The 22,134-nt window shown below is 46.6% G+C and overlaps 1 protein-coding gene across 1 annotated transcript in view; it reads right to left on the minus strand.

Moving 5' to 3' along the window:
* PAX5 (paired box 5) overlaps positions 1-22,134 on the minus strand; it is a 191,344-nt gene that overhangs the window by 159,441 nt on the left and 9,769 nt on the right. Inside the window, 4 exon segments of the mRNA XM_030292748.1 lie at positions 1,343-1,471; positions 4,918-4,982; positions 12,603-12,800; positions 18,220-18,385. Of these exon segments, the coding sequence (XP_030148608.1) occupies positions 1,343-1,471; positions 4,918-4,982; positions 12,603-12,800; positions 18,220-18,385 (558 nt within the window).

Here is a 22,134-nt window from a genome sequence, read left to right on the forward strand (position 1 = left end):
TTAATTTCTCCAAAAGTCTGTGCCGGGATCCCTCGGCCTGTGAGGGAGTCTCACACAACCTGCCCCTCCACTGTGATCAAACACAGCCGGGCCCCAGCTTGGGCACATCTGCTGTGAGTGCAGGTGACAATGGCAGAAAAGATGACAGCACCAACCCCATAAACCAACAGAGATGGTAGGCCCACTGCCTCCTGCGGTAACACAGCACAATCGCCCACTGAGTTAAAGACTTCTGACATCTGCTCCGAGTGTCTAGAACAGGGGAAAGGGGTGAGGGAAGTTCCAAAGCCGTGAATCATCCCCCCCCCCCCGGCGCCCCCACAGCTCCAAGAGGAGGCCAGAGATCCAGCTTCCGCACTGCCCAGAACACGAAGACCACAGGCCAATCCACCGCTGGGCCGACTCAATTTTCTAGTTACAGATCTTAAGTACTTAGGCATGTGCTCACGAGAACACACATCCCTTACAGGGAGCCAAGAAAGGGAATTGTGCTGAGGAACAGAATAATTGAATCAAGATTTCTGTCACGCAGCTCTCAGGCCCTAGACCATAGGCGTTTTTTTTTTTTTTCTTCCCCCTTTCCTGGAGAAGGTCTTACAGACTCCCAGGGGTTCGTTTCTCCTCTCAAACCCATTAACGTCAGCTGCACTGGCAGCCCATCAGGGAACAGAAAGCCAGGTTAAGGTGGGCCTGTGTGCAGGACAGAGATGGCCGGCTCCCGGGACCCAGGCAGCAGGCATACACAGGGGTTCAGAAAAAGCAACTGGGAAGATTGTCATCTTTGTAATCCCCAGGAGGCCACTGCACTCCTTCCTTCCAGGCCCAAGGGCAGAGATGAGATGATTAACTTCCTCAGCCCCCCACCATCGCTGCCTTCGTTGTCGGAGGCCTTCTGGGAGAGCCAGCTGGGAGAACCCACCTGCTGACCCCCTCCGCCCAGGTGTGCGGCTCTCACTGCAGGGCACCCAGCACGCCCTCGGCTCCCAGGCTCCCCAACAAAGGAGACAAAAGGCCTTGCACTGTACCCTGCACACCCTGCCCTTGGGCATCAGATCTGCACACAGGTTTCTTACAGACCACAAAGCTCAGAACACAAGGACTCTGCCAGGCCCTCTTTCCTTCACCCAAGGGGTGAAGATGAGGGCACACTGGTGAGAAATCCGCAATCCCAGCCAGTATCCTGCCTGCCTCTCCCAGGGCACCCAGCCCCTTCCCGTGTCCACCCGACCTGGGGACTCCGGTGCTCATCAGGCATCTTTGTTTCTACTCCTCCCTGACGGCCCCGCAGCAGATCCCGTCCGGTCGGGTCCGCCCGGGACAGGACTGCAGAGGCATCTCTTACCTTCATCTCTCTTGCGCTTGTTGGTGTCTGCGCTGGGAGACGTGATGCCCAGGATACCGCTGATGGAGTACGAGGAGCCGGCCGAGTCCGTGCTCACCGACGACACCTGCGTCACGGAGCCCGTGGACACTGTGCAGAGGGAGAGGGGCTGGTCAGGGCCCGGCGGGAGGGCTGTGGGGGCGGGCGCTTTGCCGGGCAGCCGGCCAAAACAAAAGCACTCACCCTACACTGGGCTGGATGCCACTGTTTGCGGAGCAGCGGGAGCGCGGGATGCAGTGAGTGTTCGCTGAGGACACCCGCCCTATGGCAGCGTCTACACCTGGGCGATGGGGGCAGCCCTCAGGGCATTTGCCCAGGTTTTCTGCTGCTGGGGGGATGCAAGGGGGAGCACGGGCAGCTAGGAGGGCTGACGGTGCAGAAAGGCACACAGGACAGCGTGAGAAGAGCAGTAGCTCAAATCCTGTCCAAGAATGCAGGAAGCAGGGGGACGGCGAAGAGAGAGGGGGAGCTGGGGCCTACCACCAGCCAGCCTAGACCGCTCGTTAGGCAGCTGCATTCCCTGCTTACATATCCACCCATCCACACAGACATAAATACCTGTACACTCATACACTTAGCCAACAAAACTCCAAATGGCAAACTGTTCCTTCTCTTTATAGTTCCTCACTGTCTTTTCTCCTTCTAGTTTACCTGGATTTTCACGTTCAATATTAATTATGTAATAATGATAGGCTATATAATAGAATATATATTGTGCACATATAATATGTATCGATACGTATAATATCATAATGATAACTGATGTTTTCTGAGAACTTACTCTGTGCCAGGCATCATTGAGGCATTATTTTATTTAATTCTAAGAACAATCTTGTAAGGGAGGTGATGTTGTTATCTCATTGGAAAGGTAAGGGAACCCAGGCTTCAGGAAAGGTAAGCGACTTGCCCAAGGCCACAGAATCCAGAAACTGAAGTCTGAACCCTTACAGCAATCTGCCCCTCGTTAAGTAATAATGAAGAACAATAATACGCTTCACATTAATGCCTTGCTTTTCATTTGACGGTTGCAACAATGTCAAGTGTTGTTATTTATACTCCTGGGTCAAAGGAGGAAACTGAAGGCGCCATAAGGTGAAGTGATTCGCTAAATGTCATCTAGCCAATAAGCAGTAGCACCAGCACTTGGCCTCAGGTCTACTGACTTAAAGTCTTGATTTCCCCTGCCCAGAAACGTGGGCTGAGCTCAGTGACTTATTGTGACTAAGGCCAGGTCTCTACATTCCTAAGGATAAGAACAGGGGAGGGGAGGGGAGGGGAGCGGAGGTTTTGCGCAAGTTTCACTTTAACTCCTAACCCCAGAGTCCAGGGGAAAAGAGCAGCCAAGTCGTCAGGGTCCTCTCAAGCTGTACAGCTGAATTTCCATTCCTGGGCTGTGGGAATTCTCTCTTGGTTCATTAAAACCTACAAACCAATCTCTGACACATTTCCTTGGGCTATAACTAGCTGGAGGCAGGTGGAGCCGCCTTTGACTCTAAAGTGTAGGAAATTACTAGAAATGGTGGTGTTGCGTGAGAAGCTGTTTGTTGCTTTCCTTGGAGCATATCCAGCTCTTGCTCCTACAGACCTAGAGGGAACAGTGCCTTTCTTCTCATATCTGAGTTAGATTTTAGATCTTCCTTAGGAGACACAGAAGTAGAAATCGTTAACTTCTCTTTTCCTTCACCAGAAGAAGCTCCTCAAAATAGATTTATGCAAATCTCACAACCTTTTCTGTATTAAGGTGCAAAGAACAGAGGAAGAAAGAAGATCACACGTCATTTGGTACTTTAAAAACCAACAACCACATATAACCAAGGCTCGCCATGTTGCTGACAAGAGCCAGTGATAGTTCTGATTATCTTGTGATTGCGCCAGACTCCAAAGACCCAGGTTCCAATTCTGGCTCCATCACTTATGAGCAATGTGACCTTGGGCTAGTTATTCAATCTCTCTAACTTCCATTTCCTCACTCCTCAATAAGTCTGTAAACGATAAAGGCCTGTACGCATACAAGGTACATTTTTTTATAAAACTTTCTGAGACAAAGCATTCTGCTGACCTACAAGTAGAATTATTCCTCTAACCCAATTGCAAGAATATTATCGGGTATTCTTAGTCTCATATTCATTGCTCCGTCATCCGAAATAGTTAAAGCTACAAGGGAAATCTCAGCCACAAACATTTCCCCAGGAGCCCTCCTCAACCTTCTTCACACCAGCCCAACAGAGCTGGTAACAGTTCCCTTCCTTTGGCTCACACAGCATCCTGTATTTCCTTCTTGAGCCTTATCTCAGTGTTTTGCAAACTTCTCTTCGTTACATTCCCCTATTAGACCGAGAAGTCCATGAGAATGGAGATTCTGTCCTGCCTCCTTTATAACACTAGTCTCCATGCAAAGCAAGGGCATAGCAAACACTTTTTGAATGGATTCCTAAATAATTATTTTATGGAAGGGAGGAACTCTCTCTTACCTTTATTCACAGAGGCAACCATGGTGGATCAGAAACCTCAGGGAGCCCCTAGTTTGTGCACATCAGTCCACAAATGGGGAAACTGAGACTCGGAGAAGTAAAGGGACGTACTCACTGGATGAGTTAATGGCAGAGCTGGAACTATAAGCCTGCCTCTGCCCATCCCCCATCACTGCGGGGGGGTTCTTCAGTTAAAGAGGGAGTGACAAAGGTGGGGAAACATTACACAGTCTGAGGCATTATTAAGTGACATTGACTGGGACTGTCAGAGGCTTACTGAACTGAATGGTCAGCACTTTCTTATAGTAGAATAACTTTCCCCCCAGAGGTGTTCCCTTTATCCCAAGTGGAGAAATAATATGTCTTAAATAGACACATGTCATTTTCATCTCACAGTCTTTTCGGGGAAAGGACAGGCAAGCGAAACTTCTGAACTCTTTAGTAGTTGGAAATAGGACCCCCACCCTTATAAGTCATGCTCACTCAGACTATCTCCCATGAGTATCAAAAGCCCCACTGGCAGTCCTCGACAGTTCATGGAGTACATGAGATTGAAGTGAGCGAGAGAGAGAGAGAGAGAGAGAGAGAGAGAGAGGGAGAGAAAGTTTGGGAAGTTTTGCCACATCTTCACTCAAGACTGCAAGTGCACAAAGAATTGTAGAAGGGCTGGTTGATAGAAGAAAAAAACACATTCAAAACTACTTACTGACTAATGATGCAGAAAATGTTATGAATAAGTATCCCTTTCTTGATTTATTACTTTAATTATCTGACATTCTATAGACCCCCATTAGTGGATTTTTTTTTTTTTTGGCTTAGATTTCAATTTTCTGTCTCATGGTGAAAGCTATTTATCATAATAATCAGTAAAATTCAAAACCTTTTAGCAGTATTTATAAAATTCATTTACCAGGTTCAGCCCTTGGAGAATGACAAAGAAGGCGCATTAGTACGTGTGCCGAAGTGTTTTATGCAGAATTATCTGTCCATAAGAATGATTAAAAAGTTCTTTAGAATATTTGGAGCCCATTAGATTTTTAAATTTTTTTAAAAAGTTCTTCTTACCTATGCTGTGACTGGAAGCTGGGACCGGCTGGTTCGGGGGTTGTTGTACTTTAGTCCGGATGATCCTGTGGACAGTTGGGGGAAAAATTAATGGCTATTTACCACCACGGAGAAGAGATCTCAACCAGCTATGCACGGAAAAGGCCTGGCAAGCTGGGGCAGACGAGGAGGGAGGTTATGACCCCAGATTGGGAGTGTAGGGGGTTAGCAGCGCTATGGACTAGTCCCAATTCAGCCCCTAACTCCCTGGGTGTCTTTGGGTAACTTGTTCCCACCCCTCTCTGGGCTTCAAGTACCTCTTGTGTAGAAAAAGGATGACACATTAATGTTACAAACAGACATCTTTTTCTCTGGAGCAGCTCCAGTTCCATAAGGAACTCCCTGAGGGACGCTAATAGGGACTTTCTTCCCTTTCCTGGACCTCTGCCTCCCCCTCGGTGGAATGAAGGGACTGAACCAGGTGACCTCTCTGTTCCCTGGGGGCCCACATGCTCTGGTTTCTCTGCAGGAGAGAGCCACATCCCCACCCATTAAAAAATTACCAAGGAAGCAGATGCATGTTGCTCTGAAATTAGAAAGGGTTAAAGTGCCGCCGGGACAGGCTTGGCTTTGCTAAGAGGAAGCCTCCAAAGCTGCCTTGTACAAAGCCACATGGTTAGGCTCCAACAAGGCCGGGAGCCGGGGGTGTGCTGGCCTGTCTTTCCAGAGACCTTGCCCTAGTTCTAATATGATGAACTTGATTGTGACCCTGGGCAAGTCCATTCTGTTGCCGGCCTCAATACAATGAGGAAGTTGGAACAGACCACTCTAATTAAATCCTTTTTTGGGGAAAAAAATCTTCAAACAAAGCCCACTGTATGAAAGGGATAATAGTGGTACTGCTTTTCCTTTGCCCCGGCAGCTCTGATGTTCTTCTGTAGGACCTTGGGCTCTGAGAAGCTTAGCTTATAAATTTCTGTCTAGAACAGCACACTCATATGGGTCTCCTCCGTGAGACCCCAAGCCCTGTGTGTCATAGCGCAACCAACCAGGGCTGGGCCCAAAGTCCCTGTGGGATCTGCACAAAAGCTCCTTCCCTGAGAAGGGAAGCTTCTTCCTTCTCATTAGGGAGAAGGGTGGGTGGTAACAGAATGTTCAGCTTCTTTGGAGACGTTCTACTCCAGCCTCCAAGGATCACCTTTTAAAAGAACAGTTATTAGGGTTTTTCTTAATTATAAAAGTACTTTGTGCTCATTGTAGACTATTAGGATGAGAAATACAAAGAAGGTATCTAAAATCACATTTCGATGTACCTCCTTTATGCTAACATTCCTACGCATATTAGGAAATACCCATTTCCTTAACAAAATCAAGATTAAAACGCATCCATGGTTTTGTATCTGGCTCTCTTCACTCAGTGTTAGGTGAGAGGCTTTTTCACATTCCAGACCGTTATTTCTGGAAGTTCAAGTTTCAAGCTGCACTGAGTCTCCAGCTTGTACAAATGGAGAGGAGTAAGGATACCCTCAATTGGGTTGTGCCCTCAGAGATCTCACAGCTCAGTGGCGGGCACCGAGGCCCCTCAGCATGCCCAGCTGAGAGCCTGAACGGACATTTCTGTTCACACCACAGCCCAACCACAGGTCCCCTGGAGTCCAGGCCCCTGGAGCCCCCAGGGCCTTTTGCCTTTTTCTTATGAGTCAGCTTAAGTGTTGCTTCAAATGCATTCAGGGTTGGTTTGTTTCCTCCAATATTCAAAATTCTTATTTTAACTAAACAAACATGGAGCATATTGACAAGGACCTGGGAGTGAGATAGTCTTTTGGACCACCTGGAATTAAGTTAGAATCTGATCTAATTTTTGTATTTGTGTGTATGTCACCTTTTCCAAGGAAACATGTGTGTTTGTCTACAGAGATATAGCTAATGTGAATATCTGGCTATACAAATACAGTTTACCTATATTATGGGTTATGTACATATAAATGTATGGTAAAATATATGAGAACTATTTCTCATATTCATTTCCTATAAAGTCCTAGCTTTGCAGAGTATTGCCTGGCCATTAAGTTTGTACCTAGGCAGAGCAAAGAAAATTATGTTTTCCTTATTTTTCTTTTAAAATATTTATAAGCCATTTGGTACAACATTATTAATTGTTACAAATCATTAAGAGGCCACTGCAGCATACTGATTAAAACCACAAGCTCCAGAATCAGACCACTAGAGTCTGAAACCCAGTTTTCCAATTTGCCAGCTGCATGACCTTGAGTAAATTAACTCCTCTGTGCATCAGTTTCTTCATCTGCAAAATGGGACCAAGAATCATTCCTACATCATAGGGTTATGATGAGAATGAAACTAATCAATTACTTAGAATATCAGCTGTTGCACAGTAAGTTTGCTATAAATGTTAGCTGTTATCTTCAGTAGTATCTTCAGAAAGATTAAAGACCAGCTTCAACCTTAAAAGGTTCATATTTTCCACAAATGCCTTAAAAACACATGAGATCCCCTTGGGAACTAGGGAGGGAAAAGTAGCCATCCCCACACCCTATTTTAAGGCTATAGAGGAGCTGTCCTTTATAGGCGAGACCAGAATTGTAGGGAACCCTCCAAAGCTGTCCCCAGGGATAGAGATTTTGCCCATCTGCTTGCAGCAGCTGCCAAAAAAAAAAAAAAAAAAAAAAAAAAGGAACAAAGAGCATTATCTTCCACTGAGAAGAAATGGTAGGGGGAAGGACAAGACTAATTGAATCATAGCAATTCTAAAAAAAAATTTAAATTAACAAGCAATCGTCAAGACGTGTCACAGTAAGAGTCATACTCCGGACCTCTTCTAAACCAGAGACAGTCTGGCTACCTGGCAGTTAACACTAAAGGGTTTTGCCTTTACTTCGCTGAGCATGAGCATGATCCTGGGTGCCATGTGAGCATCCTAGATGGTCCAGCAGAGAAGGGAATTCAACAATCCACCAATTCCTGCAAATGAGGACACCAAAGCCCAGAGTGCTGAAGTGACTTGCCCAGGGTCACACAGCAGGTCAGCCCAGACTCCCAGCTCCCATGCTCGAGCAATTTCCTTTGCACCACATTCAAAAGAAGTGGCCCCTCTGCTAAATATTTCCTATAGGAGACATAAAGTCTATTTGGATTCCAAATCCATTTAGAAACTGAGGGACTAAACTTCAAGGGCTTCAGGTATTACAGGCATTTGTAAGGATCCTATTTCAACATCACCCTCACTTCTTTGAAAGGCTAGGTCTTCTCACACACATATTCCTCCATTCCTGCCCCCCATTACACAATTACATTGAAGGAGAAAATCATGGTGCCTTTAAAAAGGACATAGGAAGACAGGGCTGAAGATATACCCACATCTACTGCACTGGTCAAACTGCCGTTGGTGCAGTAAGAATCTTGGGTCATCAGCTGTGCTAAGAATCCCAAACCAAGGGTCCAACTGGGCCATGCTGGGAGGGGGCCCACAGGTGACACCCAGGCCAGCAACTGATGTGGAGAAGAAAGAGGGGAATGGGTAAACACTCTCAGAAGTCTTGCTGCCCAAGTTCAGATTAAGAGTAGACTTTACAAACTGTCATCCCCAGGCCACATCAATTCCTGAGTGAGTTTTGTTTGGCCTGCACAGTCATTTGTTTTATTTGAATTAGTTGCCAATAATTGTAGGGTGGGAGCTTTTACATAAATACACGGATTTGTAGCTTCCTTGAAAAATCCAAACACCTAGCAATCCTGATCCCACGTTCTCACATGACAACAACCAATTGTTGCTAAGTGGAACCGTCCTTCTAACTGGGAGTGCCACTCGCAGTCCCCACCACTTGGCCCCTGATTTAGAGATCCGGGACCGGATCGGAAGGAAGGCTCCATTACCGGCTTCCATCAGCTCTTGGACAGTCACCTCCCACTGACACTCGGGCTGGATTCTAAGAATGCTTGGTGCAGGTCGTGCAGCACCCCCAGCCCTTTTTTGTCCTTAGGAAGCCACATAAACATGATGGCTCGTGTCCCAGCAAATCTCCCACATGCTGAGCAGAACAGGTTCGAAGTCGCTGAATTCTGTGTCAGTCACGGGTTCCCAGGCTGCTCTCCCAGATGACAGCAGAAAGGCATACACTGGTAGGGGTGGATAGTGGAGACGACACTGCTGCCACCGGAATAGCTACAAATCCAGCCACCATTCCCTCCTTAGCTGTGTGAAGTAGGGGAAGAGTGAGAAGTTGCCCCCGGGGAGGCAAGAGCTGGGAGAGGAATCTGTGGACGCTCTTACATCATGATCGTGATGTTTGCGAGACAGTTACTTGGAAACTGCACCCGTTTGAACGCAGCTTTGGAGAGCAGCTTTGCCTTCATATGGAAAATAAAACTGCACGCAGGGATGGCTCAGGCTTTCGTGGATGGGGCAGGGGGAGGCGGGTGGCGGTGGGAAGGAGGCACCAACAGTGTCCTTGTTCATCTGCATTGCTGGCTTGGTTGGCTAAAGACACAAAGAGCTCTGAGTGAAGTGCCACAGTGTGCCCCCAGAGAAGAGCCCCCAGCAGGGTGCCCAGGAGAGGGCTGTGGGTCACAGAGGGAGCTGCAGACAGGCAGCAAAGCGCAAAGGCTGCAAGGTGCGTGGACATGGTAGGAATGACCGTTTTACTCCTCCTTGCCTCTTTGCTCTCGGATCCTCAGTTCTGTCACGGGTAGAGTCCTACAGGGCAATGGTGGAAAGAGACAGGCCCTCCTCTTACTAACATCAGGGGTCCCGGACTCTACTCCCATCTCTACCTCAAAATCATCATTCCTATACACCTCTCTTCTGGGCCTCAGTTTCTATACCTGCCAAAGAACAGAGGTAAGCCTCGAGGGCTACAGGAGACGACAGACCTGAAAACACCTCAGAGGCACAGCCACCGCTGTGGACACACAGGAGCCCCTGAGGCTAGCCACGGCCCCAGCAACCAGCAAGCAGCCGCCCAGCGCAACTCCAAGCACAAAGCACCAGCTGGTCCATGGCTTCCCTAGACACTCGTGTAAGTCCCGCCTCACGGCCTCCACCGCTCCATCGGGCCACTGTGCTCTTTTCACTTCGTATCTTCCTTTCAAGTAACTTACGTTTTGACTTAGACTTACTTTATGAGGCAATACGAGTTCTTTACCGTAAATGGGAGGGATAGTTCATAAAGTTCACGCTCACTGGCTTGGTGTTCCACTTATATTTTTCTAAAATACATTAAAGCAAATTCATCATAAATAGATGACCGTTTTCATCCTTGTATTACAGAAGATATAAGCTGGAGCCCTGCAAATGAGTTATGCTCGTCCTGTAAGGCACTTTTTTTTTTTCACTGAAATTCATTGCCACCATTTAATAATATGGAGATTTGGAGGGCATCTGGGTGGCTCAGTCGGTAGAGCGTCCGACTCTTGATTTCAGGTCAGGTCACGATCTCCTGGTTATGAGACTGAGCCCCATGTCAGGCTCCGAGCTGACAGCGCAGACTCTGCTTGGGATTCTCTCCCTCTCCCTCACTCTCTGCCCCTCCCCTGCTGGTGGGCTCGCACGCTCGCGGACGCATACACACTCTCCCTCCAAATAAATAAATAAACTTAAAAAAAAATCCTGGAGGCATTCGGCTGGAGCTGAGAAGCACCTACCCCTTCAGTAACTCTTGTGCTGTCCAGTTTCCCACAGACCCCACCTTTCCCTATCACCTCATACCTAGCCTTCTTCACTTGTTACATTACTGCCTGCCAACAGCAGGCATTAGGAGCTTGGGACCCCCACGGGCAACCCAGGGTTATCTTTCAAACCACCAATTACACGTACACCCTACATTGGGATATCTGCGGGCCCCCAAAGCCTGACCATGGGTTTGGTGGAGGTTCCTCTGAAGAGAAGGCTTCCGTTTCCCCATCGCTATAGGCGTTGTATGCCTTACTCCACACGAGGGCTCTTGGAGACGTGGGAAAAAGTCATGTTGCTCTGTGTGATGGTAATCCTGCAACATGCCAGAAGTAGGGGACTCCCAAAGCACACTGGAGCCCCCATAACCCAGAAGAACAGAAGTTATCCCCCCCCCCACCCCAAACCCACCACAACCGTTGCTATCTCCTCAGCGAATTCAGGTTGACCAGAATTCTCATGCATGCCTGAATGCCATCCTACGCAAGGAGGCCCTCTAGAACGGAGACTACGAGACAGTGTACCTGGTGCCCCTCTCTGTGCTCTGTACCTCACATGATGTCAGGACCAAGATAAAGACTTGCTGAGAGAAAGGAAACAGGCTCATGGCTTATGAAAAGGCAGGTCTCAAAACATCAAGAGATGCACTCACACAGTGATTCTGTGCATTCGAGTCATCACAGAAGGAACAACCATCAAGCCCAGAAGGGATCTCAGGGACATTCTAGTCTGACCACCTCTTTCTGCCGGGGGGTGAGGGGTCTGCTATGCCTGGACAGGCTCTGCACGGACAAGGGTAGTGTGTGACCTTAGAGAAATGGGAACCATTCAAGTTTTCAGTCAGCTGGTTCTCTTTTCTTTGTGGAGTTTAGAGAACAATCATTTCTGTTCACCTCACAACTTCATCCTTGACTTCTATAGGTTTAACAGATTTGAGACTTTGCCGTTTACAATAGAAAACTTTCTTTTAAAAAAAAATTTTTTTAATGTTTATTTATTTTTGAGAGAGAGAGACAGACAGAGCATGAGCCAGGGAAGGGCAGAGAGAGGGAGACACAGAATCCAAAGCGGGCTTCAGGCTCCAAGCTGTCAGCACAGAGCCCGACACGGGGCTCCAACTCACAGAACATGAGATCATGACCTGAGCCAAAGTCGGGGGCCTGCCCAGCTGAGCCACCCAGCTGCCCCTATAATAGAATACTTTCTTTCAGAAATTTTTTGAAGCTCTGAAAGCTCCATTAGATATATCCTGAATCACACTTCAGAGAAGGTGCCGCTGTGGCTCCCAGGAAGATCCCATGCCTGGTACTCATGGTATTTCTCTGGTTCTTTCTCTCCATGGGTGACATTGAGGGAAACTGGGGAGAGGGTAGCTCCCTAACTCCACAGCATCTTGGTGTCCTGGACGTCACTCTTGGAGATCATTGACCTACATCAGGACCACCAAGGTTCTGAGCTCTTAAAGAGAGGAAGAGCTTTGTCAGGGTGACACTTGGAGTTTGTGGCAGAACTGGGACAAGGAACCAAATCTCTCAACTTCAAGTCCAGGCTCTGTTTTCCACATTCAACGGCTCAACCTCTCCCCAAACTGGAGGCAGGGATTTTCTTCCTTGGAAGCTCTGATTTATATCAGCCAGTGCGGAGACCCTGAGCATGGGCTTACAAAGAAGTGACATTTGTCAAGGCCTGATCAGAACAGTTTGCTGCTAAGTGTCCCACACACAGAGGCGGCGGTAAAGGGAGAGTGACAGAAATCACTCTGGGCTCAGAAGACTCTCAAGCAGCCTGGGTACTGACATGGCCTTCCCTCCCTGAGCCTAGGACCCCTGCCTACTTTGGAAAGATAAGAAGGGCAACAGAGAGATCAATCTAGCCCCATTAGCACCCCTCCTGTCCAATAACCCCTAAGGGGCCTGGATGAATGGAGAGACCAGACTTTTAGGAAAGGCACTCACAGAGCCTCCAGGATGTCCCACTCCCCCCGATCCCTGGCCCCCCACAGGCACCAGCCCCTCACCTGTTGATGGAACTGACGCTGGGCACCGTGTCATTGTCACACACCCGTTCCGCCAGCAGCCGGTCCCTGATCTCCCAGGCAAACATGGTGGGATTTTGGCGTTTATACTCAGCAATTTTTTCCACCACTTTGGGCGTGGCGACCTTTGGTTTGGATCCTCCAATTACACCAGGCTTGATGCTCCCCGTCTCATAATACCTAGGACCCAAGCAGAAAGGAGCTTAGCCATGAGGAACCAGCAAAATGGATGTTTGCAACAAAATAGCTACTCTGTCCAGAAAACATCCAAATCTGTGCTGTCCAATTCAGCAGCCCTAGCCTAGCCATATGGGGCTTTGGAACATCTGAAACATGCTCATTTGAATTGAGGTGTACCGTAAGCATAAAACACACACAAGATTGTCAAAATTTAGTATAGAAACAAGAAGGTAAAATATCTCATTAATAATTTTTATACTGGTTATATGCTAACGTGATCACATTTTTCATATACTGGGTTAAATAAAATATATAAAATCAATTATACCTGTTTATTTTTCCTTCTTTAATATGCTACCAGAAAATTTTAAATTTCAAACGTGGCTCGTGTTATATTTCTATTGGACAGTGCTGGTCCAGACGCTATGCATTAATTAGTTAATTAACTATCACATTTATCTATCATTTTACAGTTTACAGAAAACTTTGAAGTCAGCTTTCCCATTTGATCCCCACCACAGTTCTAAAGCACATACATATTTTGAATGAATAAATGAATGAATAAGTGAATGAACAGGTCCCCATCTACAGGTATAAAACAGAGATCCATGAAGGTTAAAAGGCTTGCCCAGGGTCACACAAGGCCCATTGGCCAAATCAGGACAGTGGCCTGGCCCCCGAGCTAAAATTTCCCCCAGAAAGTTGGCTTGTACCTTTAATTTACCAGTACTCACATCCCCTAGCAGATTCCATCTGCATTCTGTGACACTATCCCTTAAGTGCAACTTTTTTTTGCCATAAGATTACAACGATAGCCCTAGCCTAAAATGAAAGGAAATGTTGGATTCCAGAGTTAACTGGAAATATGTGTTATATACAAGTCAAAACCCAAGCAATCAAAAAAATAAATAAATAAAAACCAACCACAAGTCACTGCAGCTCTTCCAGAGACCTCCCCTGAGGTAAATCGCTGTTTCTAAGGACATTTCCATGCTATCAGCTCTTCCTCGTTAACACAAATAGGATGTCAGGGTTTTACAGTAAAACCGAGACCGGGGAGAAGAGTGCCGTGAAAGATCATTTCAAGGGAAAAAAATTACTTGATTCCTTTTCTGAATCTGAGCCTTCACTGGATGTCTCTCAATATTTACAGAGGAATTCTTGACTTCTGCTTGCAAAAGAGATTATCTTGTAGTTGAGATTTTTTTTTTAGCTAAGGAGACATTTTAGAACTGACTGGTAATTTTTTTTTTTTAGGTAAACTCTATGCCCAGTGTGGGCTGGAACTCACGACCCCAAGATCTAGAGTCACGTGCTCTGCCAACTGAGCCAGCCATGCACCCCAATGACTGGTAAATTTTCAACCTAAATTGTTTATAATAGGTAAGGCAAAGAGATGATTCTCCCATGGGATGGGTGGGAAGTGTTACCCAAGACCCAATGACTAGTCACATTTAAAGAGATGCTGAGGGGTGCCTGGGTGGCTTAGTCAGTTAAGCATTTGACTTCAACTTGGGTCTTGATCTCTTGGTTCAAGAGTTCAAGCCCCACGTCTGGCTCTGTGCTGACAGTTCAGAGCCTGGAGCCTGCTTCAGATTCTGTGTCTTCCTCTCTCTCTCTCTGCCCCTCCCCTACTCATGTGCTCTCTCTCTCTCTCTCTCTCTGTCTCTCAAAAATAAATAAACACTTAAAATAAATAAATAAATAAAGAGATGCTGAAAGTCTCAGCCTGGGGAAATCTAGTTAGGGCCAACTTAATGGACATTCTAGAAACAGATGAAATAATTTGAGAGCAGTGATATGGACATGGAAATTCTGTTTTTCATTGAGAAAAGTGAGTCATGTTTAAATTTGGACAATAAGGCAAAATTCAACCTATTCCCCCTTCTGTAATTACTGAAAAATTATTAGTCACAGTCTTTAAGAAACATCCAAGAAAACACTATTTTGTCAGAAGTTTAGAAAGGCAGCTAAATCAAGGCGCACAGCAATCTCTGCAGCTTCCAATTATCCTTCCAATTTTACAATAAAAAGTCATTTGTTACTATCAACACAATAACTCATTATTCAGCACAGGGCTCTAAAATTTACAGAGTTCTGCCTCAAATTATCTGGATCTCCACGTCAATCCTAAGGGGCCAGCGGGGTTTTACAGAGGGGAAACTGATGATTAGAGCAGGTGCCTTGCCCAACTCCCTTTTGGAAGCCAGAGGCGGTCCCAGCTTTCAAGTCTGACTCTGGCCTCTTCCCACTAGAGCAAATTTCTGCTTTGATTGTGAAAATTAAAATGATAATGGGGATGATGACAATTGTAGGAAGCTCTACTGTTTACTAGGCATTTCACAGACCTCTTTTCACTCACTCACTCACTCACTCCTCTCTGGGCACCTGTTAGGACAGGCACTGGCTTGGGGTAGCAGTTACAGACGCAAGGACAACCCTGGGCTAAGTACTCCAATTGTAATCACTCGAATGGGACTGCACTGTTCCTGCCGCAGCTGAGAGAGCAGCGGGGGTGGCAGGATCTGGGGCCCTCCACCCAGCCCACCTGAGCAGTGCCAACCATAGCAGGCTGTGGTGTTCACACGAAGAGGTCTCTGTCTGCCTTTTGACTGACACATCAGCCTGGCCCTTAGAAGGCAGTCCTGGCACCCCAGGGGAAACCCCAATTGGCAACTGTATAAAGTGAGGAATCAGACAGAAAAACTGCTCTTTCATCTCAGCAAAACAGCCATGCCGCCTTTTGGCTTACACACGACAGACAAACGGCAGCCACCAACACAGTGTAGTTCCGTGCAAAGAACATTCGTTTGGGAGTGAGGAGGTGGGCGTGTTAGTCAGTGGCTCTGTGTGACCTTGGCCAAATCACTTAGCGTCTCTGGGCCTCCAAGTGACCCCATTTGTATAATAAGGGGAGGATGTTTACCCTGCCTGCCTCCCAGGACACGGGCAGAAATGCAGAATGGTTAAGAAAAAGCTTTGCAAAACATAAAAAGCACGTGTTGCGGATTAAAATCCTCTGAGTGTTTCTTACTGTGTAACATACCACCCAATTCCAAACGGGCTGAACCTCCCAGCCAGGCTCCAGTGAAAGAAGACAAGAGCCAGGCTTTCTGGGTGGATTTAAATGGGCCTCACATGCCACTAGGCTGTGCCTCTCCAGCCCCTCCTGAGCCTCGAGCTCTGTGGACTGAATGCCCACACTCCTGGCAAATCGCCACCTTCCCAAGATGACGAGGGTCTCTGCCTGCCTTGTCATGCACCCTCTGAAAACCACGGCCACCACACACAACACACTCTCTATAATCTGTCGCTCCGAGCGCACCCACCAAATTCTTCGGTAACCGAAAAAATAAAATAAAATAAGTGGATGGAACAGCCCAGTTCAGAAATTCCCAGTCACACTGTTTTAGGGCTGAACTTGTTTCTTAAGAGGCAGTTCTAATTAGAGTGACATTTTGTCCACTGTGGTTCTTAGTTATGAAAATAATGAGCTATGAAATTCCAATTTATTGTTGACAACTTAAACGGCCAGGCACCAGAGCGGCGCATAACTTCCGAGTGCCACTCTACCTAGTGACAAATCTATTCTGGGCCTCCGGAGGCTGCCGGCTGTGCCTGGGAAGGTCCTTGTCCCCTTTGGTCTCCAGGGGAGATTTGGAGGGCTTCGGGGCACCAGAACATGAGGACCTGGCATCTGGACGTCCCCTCTAAGAAGGGCTCGGCATCTCGTCCTAAGAAGATTTCAGATAGCTAGCAAAATGTCGGCTCAGCAAAGATGTCTCAGCAAACACAAAGGAAGGGCCTTCTTTTTTCTCTCCCTCAATGCAATGAAGAGGCTTCCCAAGAAGATAGCGAAGATCCGCTTGGCTCTTGAAGCCTGACACTGGGATAATCTCAAATATTTCCTTCCTCTCTCTTTTTCTCTTTCCTTCTTTCTTGTCTTCATTTCTCTATTTCTCTCTCTCTCTTTTAAATGAACGATTCTCTTTTCTCTTCATCTCCCTCTCCTGTATTTTTCTTCTTTTATCCTCACTTTCGTCCTCCTGCCTCAAACCACCGTCTAACAAGAGCACCGTGCTAATGTCCAGCCTTCCTCCTTGAACTCTGGCTGGGGCTCATTCGCTGCTGAGCGTTAAACAGGAGTGGAGCCCAGAGCCTCCCTGGCTGAGGCGACCCGAGGTAGGTAAGGGATAAGGAATTAACACAAGGATCAAGGTCCCCAAAGGGGACGCCAGACCCCTGGCCTTGACACCTCTTCCTTTGGCCTCCAGCAAGGCTCCCCAAGGTTAGAAACTGTTATTCCTTCCATCTAAAAGAATTTCTTAAATTCCAGCAGATGAAAGGGAGAGAGCAAGCAAAAAGTCACAATATCACTGACATACTGCAAAATATTTATTTTCTCTTCAGGCATCTGTTCTCAAATCATAATGCAAGCTACAGGACCAAGGTTATTTCCTGACCCAGGGAGAAAAATCCTGAGAGAGCTCTAAACAACTAAACCTGAGAACACTCGTGGCTGCCAGAGCACACTTCGAACAACTTCACGTGCCCCGAAACAAGCCTGTGGCTTTGGCTTTGCAGTATGGTAAGGTGCCAGTGGTCTAAGAATCCTTGAGGCCTTTTCCCAGTCCGAGCACTGACTAGCTGGATAGACCTGGCTCAGGCACTTGGCCTCTGTAGATTTGTTTCCTTCTCAAAACAAGCTTCCCTGGACCATACTGAAGCTCTCCTGAGAAAACACACAGGAGTGCTCGAAGGCTGGGCTCTACAGCCCTCTGGGAGAATTGGCATTATTCGTATTTTGCTTGCTGCAAATCGACGGGTCAAGTGGCAACTTTCAAATGTCAGATTTGAGAGTTAGCGTTTGAGTTTTTTTCCCTCTCTAATATACGCTTAGGATGCCTGTCACTACAAAGGAAACAAAATGTGTAGAAGGAAAATACTACAGCCCAACATAATAAGGCTGGTGATAACCAAAAACTGAAAATGACAGCTGACTTTTAAAAATGGAATGTGCTTTTTGAAGACATTAAAATGAAACACGGAACTCTAATAACGTGATTTTATAACTTGTGGGTTTTCCACCCAGCCCTGCTCAGGCCCCAGACTCACCTAACATGAGTAGGGGAAATTCCCAAGAACCTCTTATTCTTGGGTTCTTTGGAATAATTCACCAGGCTTTCAAAAAACATGTCATTCCTGATTGAGTCACCTCATTCCACATGTCACTTGAAACAGGGGTTTCCCAGGACTACTTTGAATTGAATGGCTTGAGCTTTGCAAACTCTTAAGTATTATGCATGTGGGTGAAGTGCCACCATGATTTTCAATGACACCCGCACGTTGGACAGCTACTGGGTCATGTTTTAGGTCGTTATTTGAAAAATCAAGGGAAGCCTGCAGCTTCTGCCTTTACCTGCCAAGAATTTTGCTGACACAACCATGGCTGACTCGAAGCTGCCTTGAGATGTCGCAGGGCCTGACACCTTGATGAGCAAGTTCCACTATCCTTTGGCGGACTACATCCGGGAGTGGCCGTCCATTCACAAAAACCCCCCCAAGCTGATTCACTCCTCCATGTCCTGAAACAGATCAAAAACAAAAGCAGAGAGAAAGGGTGGTTAGAACCAGTCACATAAGAGAAGAAGTGTGTTGTAAGCGCCCACAGCCCCTCTGATCAGAAATGGCCGCAGGCTGGAGATTTTGAGCCTGGAGTCTGATCGTGCAGGCTTCATGAGCCCCTCAGATTGCTTTTTAAAATTAACCTTTGCCTTTGTCCATCTTCAGCCAGTCGGGCTATTGATAACAAGCATCCCCATCCTTCAATTTTTGTTGTAATTTGCCTTGTAATTTTTTGTTAACAATGGACTATGTGAAAGACCCCAATCTATACTAGAGACCTAACTTATTACATGCATGATGCTGAGGTCTAAGAAAGATCCTGGGGAGAAAATGTTTTAGAATACATCAAATTTAAAGAGATTTTTAAAAATATAACTATTTTCCTTTTATCAAATATTTGTAAAAGTGAAAAGGACTACTCCAATAAACCTAGATCTCAGGGGGAAAAATGGGTTTTGGGTTTTTTTAATCAGCAATCTGATTCAAAGGCTAAAGATTTTTTTTTTTTTAATTTAAATAGTGTCTGGAGAGTACTGAAACAAAACCCAACCACTGCCTTGATAAAAATCTTTTCTTTAACAAGATGGGGTGCATCCCTCAGTAAAGGCATAAAATAAACAAACAAAAAAAGGTGAGGTTGACATGCAGACTGTACCCTCTCAGAGCACACAAAAGAAATGGGTCAGAGGATCACATTCCACTCTACCACATCAGGATTTGTTATAAAAGAGTTTCCTTGGAATTGCTGAAGTGTTTTGCAAATGACAAGCAGCTTTAAGTTGGTTTAGGGGAAATAAAGAAGCTGGAGAAGGCTTCCGAGTCCCAGGTTTTACAAGGGCTCTGAGATGGATTTTAAGTAAAAGGAGTCCAGGAAAGTGTCTCCTCCACCCAATAAGCTCCCTTCTCTTACACCAAAGTCCATCTGGAGGGAAACAGGAATCCAAGTAAATGAATAGCAAAACCAGTAAACACAGAGTGATCCAGTATAGCACCACTGTATATAACATCCAGTATGTAACATCATTGACCTTGTGGCTGTTAATCAGCCACTAACTGACATCACTAAGGACAGCCAAAAGCCAAAAGCCAAGTCCAAGCATTTATCAATGCTGCTGGCAGCTCAGAGGCCAATGATGGGGAAATCTCTATCTAAACTGGGACTTGCCTGAGACTAGACTGTACCAGGGAAGCTAGGACATCTCAGATGTCACACATGCACACACACACTCTCTCTCTCTCTCTCTCTCTCTCTCTCTCTCTCTCTGTCTCTCTGTCTCCAGCTCTAAAACATAAAATAGCCACCTCATTTCAGCAATCCCCCACCAAGCACTCAATTACTATCTAAGTTCATGAACAACATCTGAAATAAAAGGGGGGGGGGACACTCATAACATAACCTATTTCCTAAAAACTGCCAAAGCTATTCACTGAAGTTTCCCATGAGGGTCCTAATTGAATATTTCCCAAATTTCCAAGCTCAGACTGATTTCAAGGAAAAACATAATTTTATAGGTAATGACAGTACCTAATTCTAATTCTTAGCTGAATTTCTCTCTCATTTTTGAAACGAGCTTTCATTGGTTTTGATTGTTCTAAAACACCCCAAACATCAGAAAAAGGAAAACCATCCCCAACAGGATTTTGCAGTTAGAAAGAAAACTGCGTAGTTCACCCAAAACAGAAAGACTGCGGCCACCCCTGGTTGAGGGCCTTAAGAAGGCTTTGTTCTGGGGTTGGGAGCATCTAATAAAAAAGGATTGTACAGATCTTTAAAGAACAGGCTGGCCTGAAGAAGAAAGTAAATTCAAAATTGGTACAAGCCCATCTAAGAGGACAAGAAGGAAGCCAAAAGCATCCAGCACTTTTGAGATAACCTATAGCCCAGGCATTGTGACCCATTTGCAATCGCTTGTTCCCTATACCACTGGCAATGTAAAATTTCTGCCAAAAACAGAGTGGCAACCTTCAAGAGGACTTAACTTCCAAGAGCAGTCCTGCAGGACATTTGTGAGCTTCGGGGGCCGTTTGCATCAGGGAAAAACCCCCAGGGTCAGGCACTCTAGGTGGCAGCAAGGCCCCAAACTCTCTACTTTTGACCACAAAGACAAGGCTACCAATGTTCTTCCAGAGTCTGATCCAATAACCACAGCTGACCTCAGACTCAGGATGACCTTGGAGCCCCCAATCTCCCTCAACTTTCTGGGAAGATTCCCAAACTCACTTAGGTGAGCCCTTTCTGCCTAAGTCACAGTCCTATCCAACAGAGAACATTTCAAGGGTGGTGGGGAGGTAATTTACCTGCTCAGAGAAGACAGTGTCTCCCATTTACCCTGAGATTAGAAAGAAGTAAAACCAGAGGCCTGAAAGAGGGAGGCAGGATGGGGAAAGAAGAGAGGAAAAGGGAGGGGAAGGTTGCAATGCATAGGAACTAAATGACACAGACAGCAAGGACAGAGAGCCCAGAAGGGAAGCCTCAGGTCAGAAAGGCAGAGGAAGAGAAAAAGGAATGGATCAGCTAGTACAGGCAAGGAAAAGAAAGGTGAGTGTGGTGTACATGGGAGGCAAGAAGACCAGAAGAGAAAATGGAGGAAGCCCAGTAAAGGGGTATCTGGAAGACAGGGGACTTCTTTGGAGAAGAATCTTTGTTTTCTGGGACCCCGGCTCCGGCCCTGCATCTCCTCAGAGGACCCAAGTCCCAGCCTCTACTTCCTATGGACCTCAGCTGGCTGAGGGTTCACTTCCTGAGCGGTGCATGTTCTCAGCTACACTTCTCAAGGCCAAGTAGAATTTTCAGAGAGCCTGGCACAGAGACAGATACAAACAAATCAAGGCAAAGACCAGGAAACAGACACACAGATACTGACCCCACAGGGAAGACTATTCAGGGTTTGGAAGAAGGTGAGGGGAGAAGGGTTGAAGATATCCCGAGGCCTCTGTGGCTCTGGTCTGGAAGGGCTGGCCTCCACAGATGCTCCTTAGGCCCTGATAAGGACATACTACCCACCAGGGACCCTATCCAAATCGTGAAGACCACGACTGGGTAAAGAGTCCTGGGGAGAGGATCTCTGCTGACTCAGAGGGAAGACTGAACTCCAGAACCCCACAGGGTTATTGAAATCCCTCCTAGTGGCACCAGAGAGGATAAATGAAGGGGCACACAGACATGCAAACAGGGACACAGGGAAAGACGAGGGATGAAATTTCCTTAATGGGTACTAACCAACAGACAGGCGCTGACACAGATGGACAGTCCGATCATGAGTACAGGTATAGTGAAACCAGACAGAGAGAGTGTCTTGCACACATGTGTACTCACTCAGGCCACTGCCCTCTCTCTGGAATCTTGAGTCCCTCCCTCTCCCCTTCCATGAATCCAGGATACCCAAGAACCAGCTCCACCTCTGCCCATGTAAACTTCCTGTCAGTCCTTTTGTCTATCTGGCTTCAATTATCATACTCTGTAAAATGGGTGTAGCAGAGGGTTTAGATGACACTTAGGTAGGAGATTGCCCATGAAAGTGCTTTATAACTGGAAACCCTACCTGGGGGAAGGAGACATCTATGCGGGGATGGTGGGAGGCCATTGTGCTGATGAAAAGGATGAGTCTAGAATAGGGAGTAGGGGCAAGAGAACACAGAAGCCAATTTCCCAGCAGTGCCTTGCCCTCCCCCAATACCACCTCCCCACAGATGATGTCCTGCTCCACTG

The sequence above is a fragment of the Lynx canadensis genome, chromosome D4 (genome assembly GCF_007474595.2).
Source record: "Lynx canadensis isolate LIC74 chromosome D4, mLynCan4.pri.v2, whole genome shotgun sequence".
NCBI lineage: Eukaryota > Metazoa > Chordata > Mammalia > Carnivora > Felidae > Lynx > Lynx canadensis.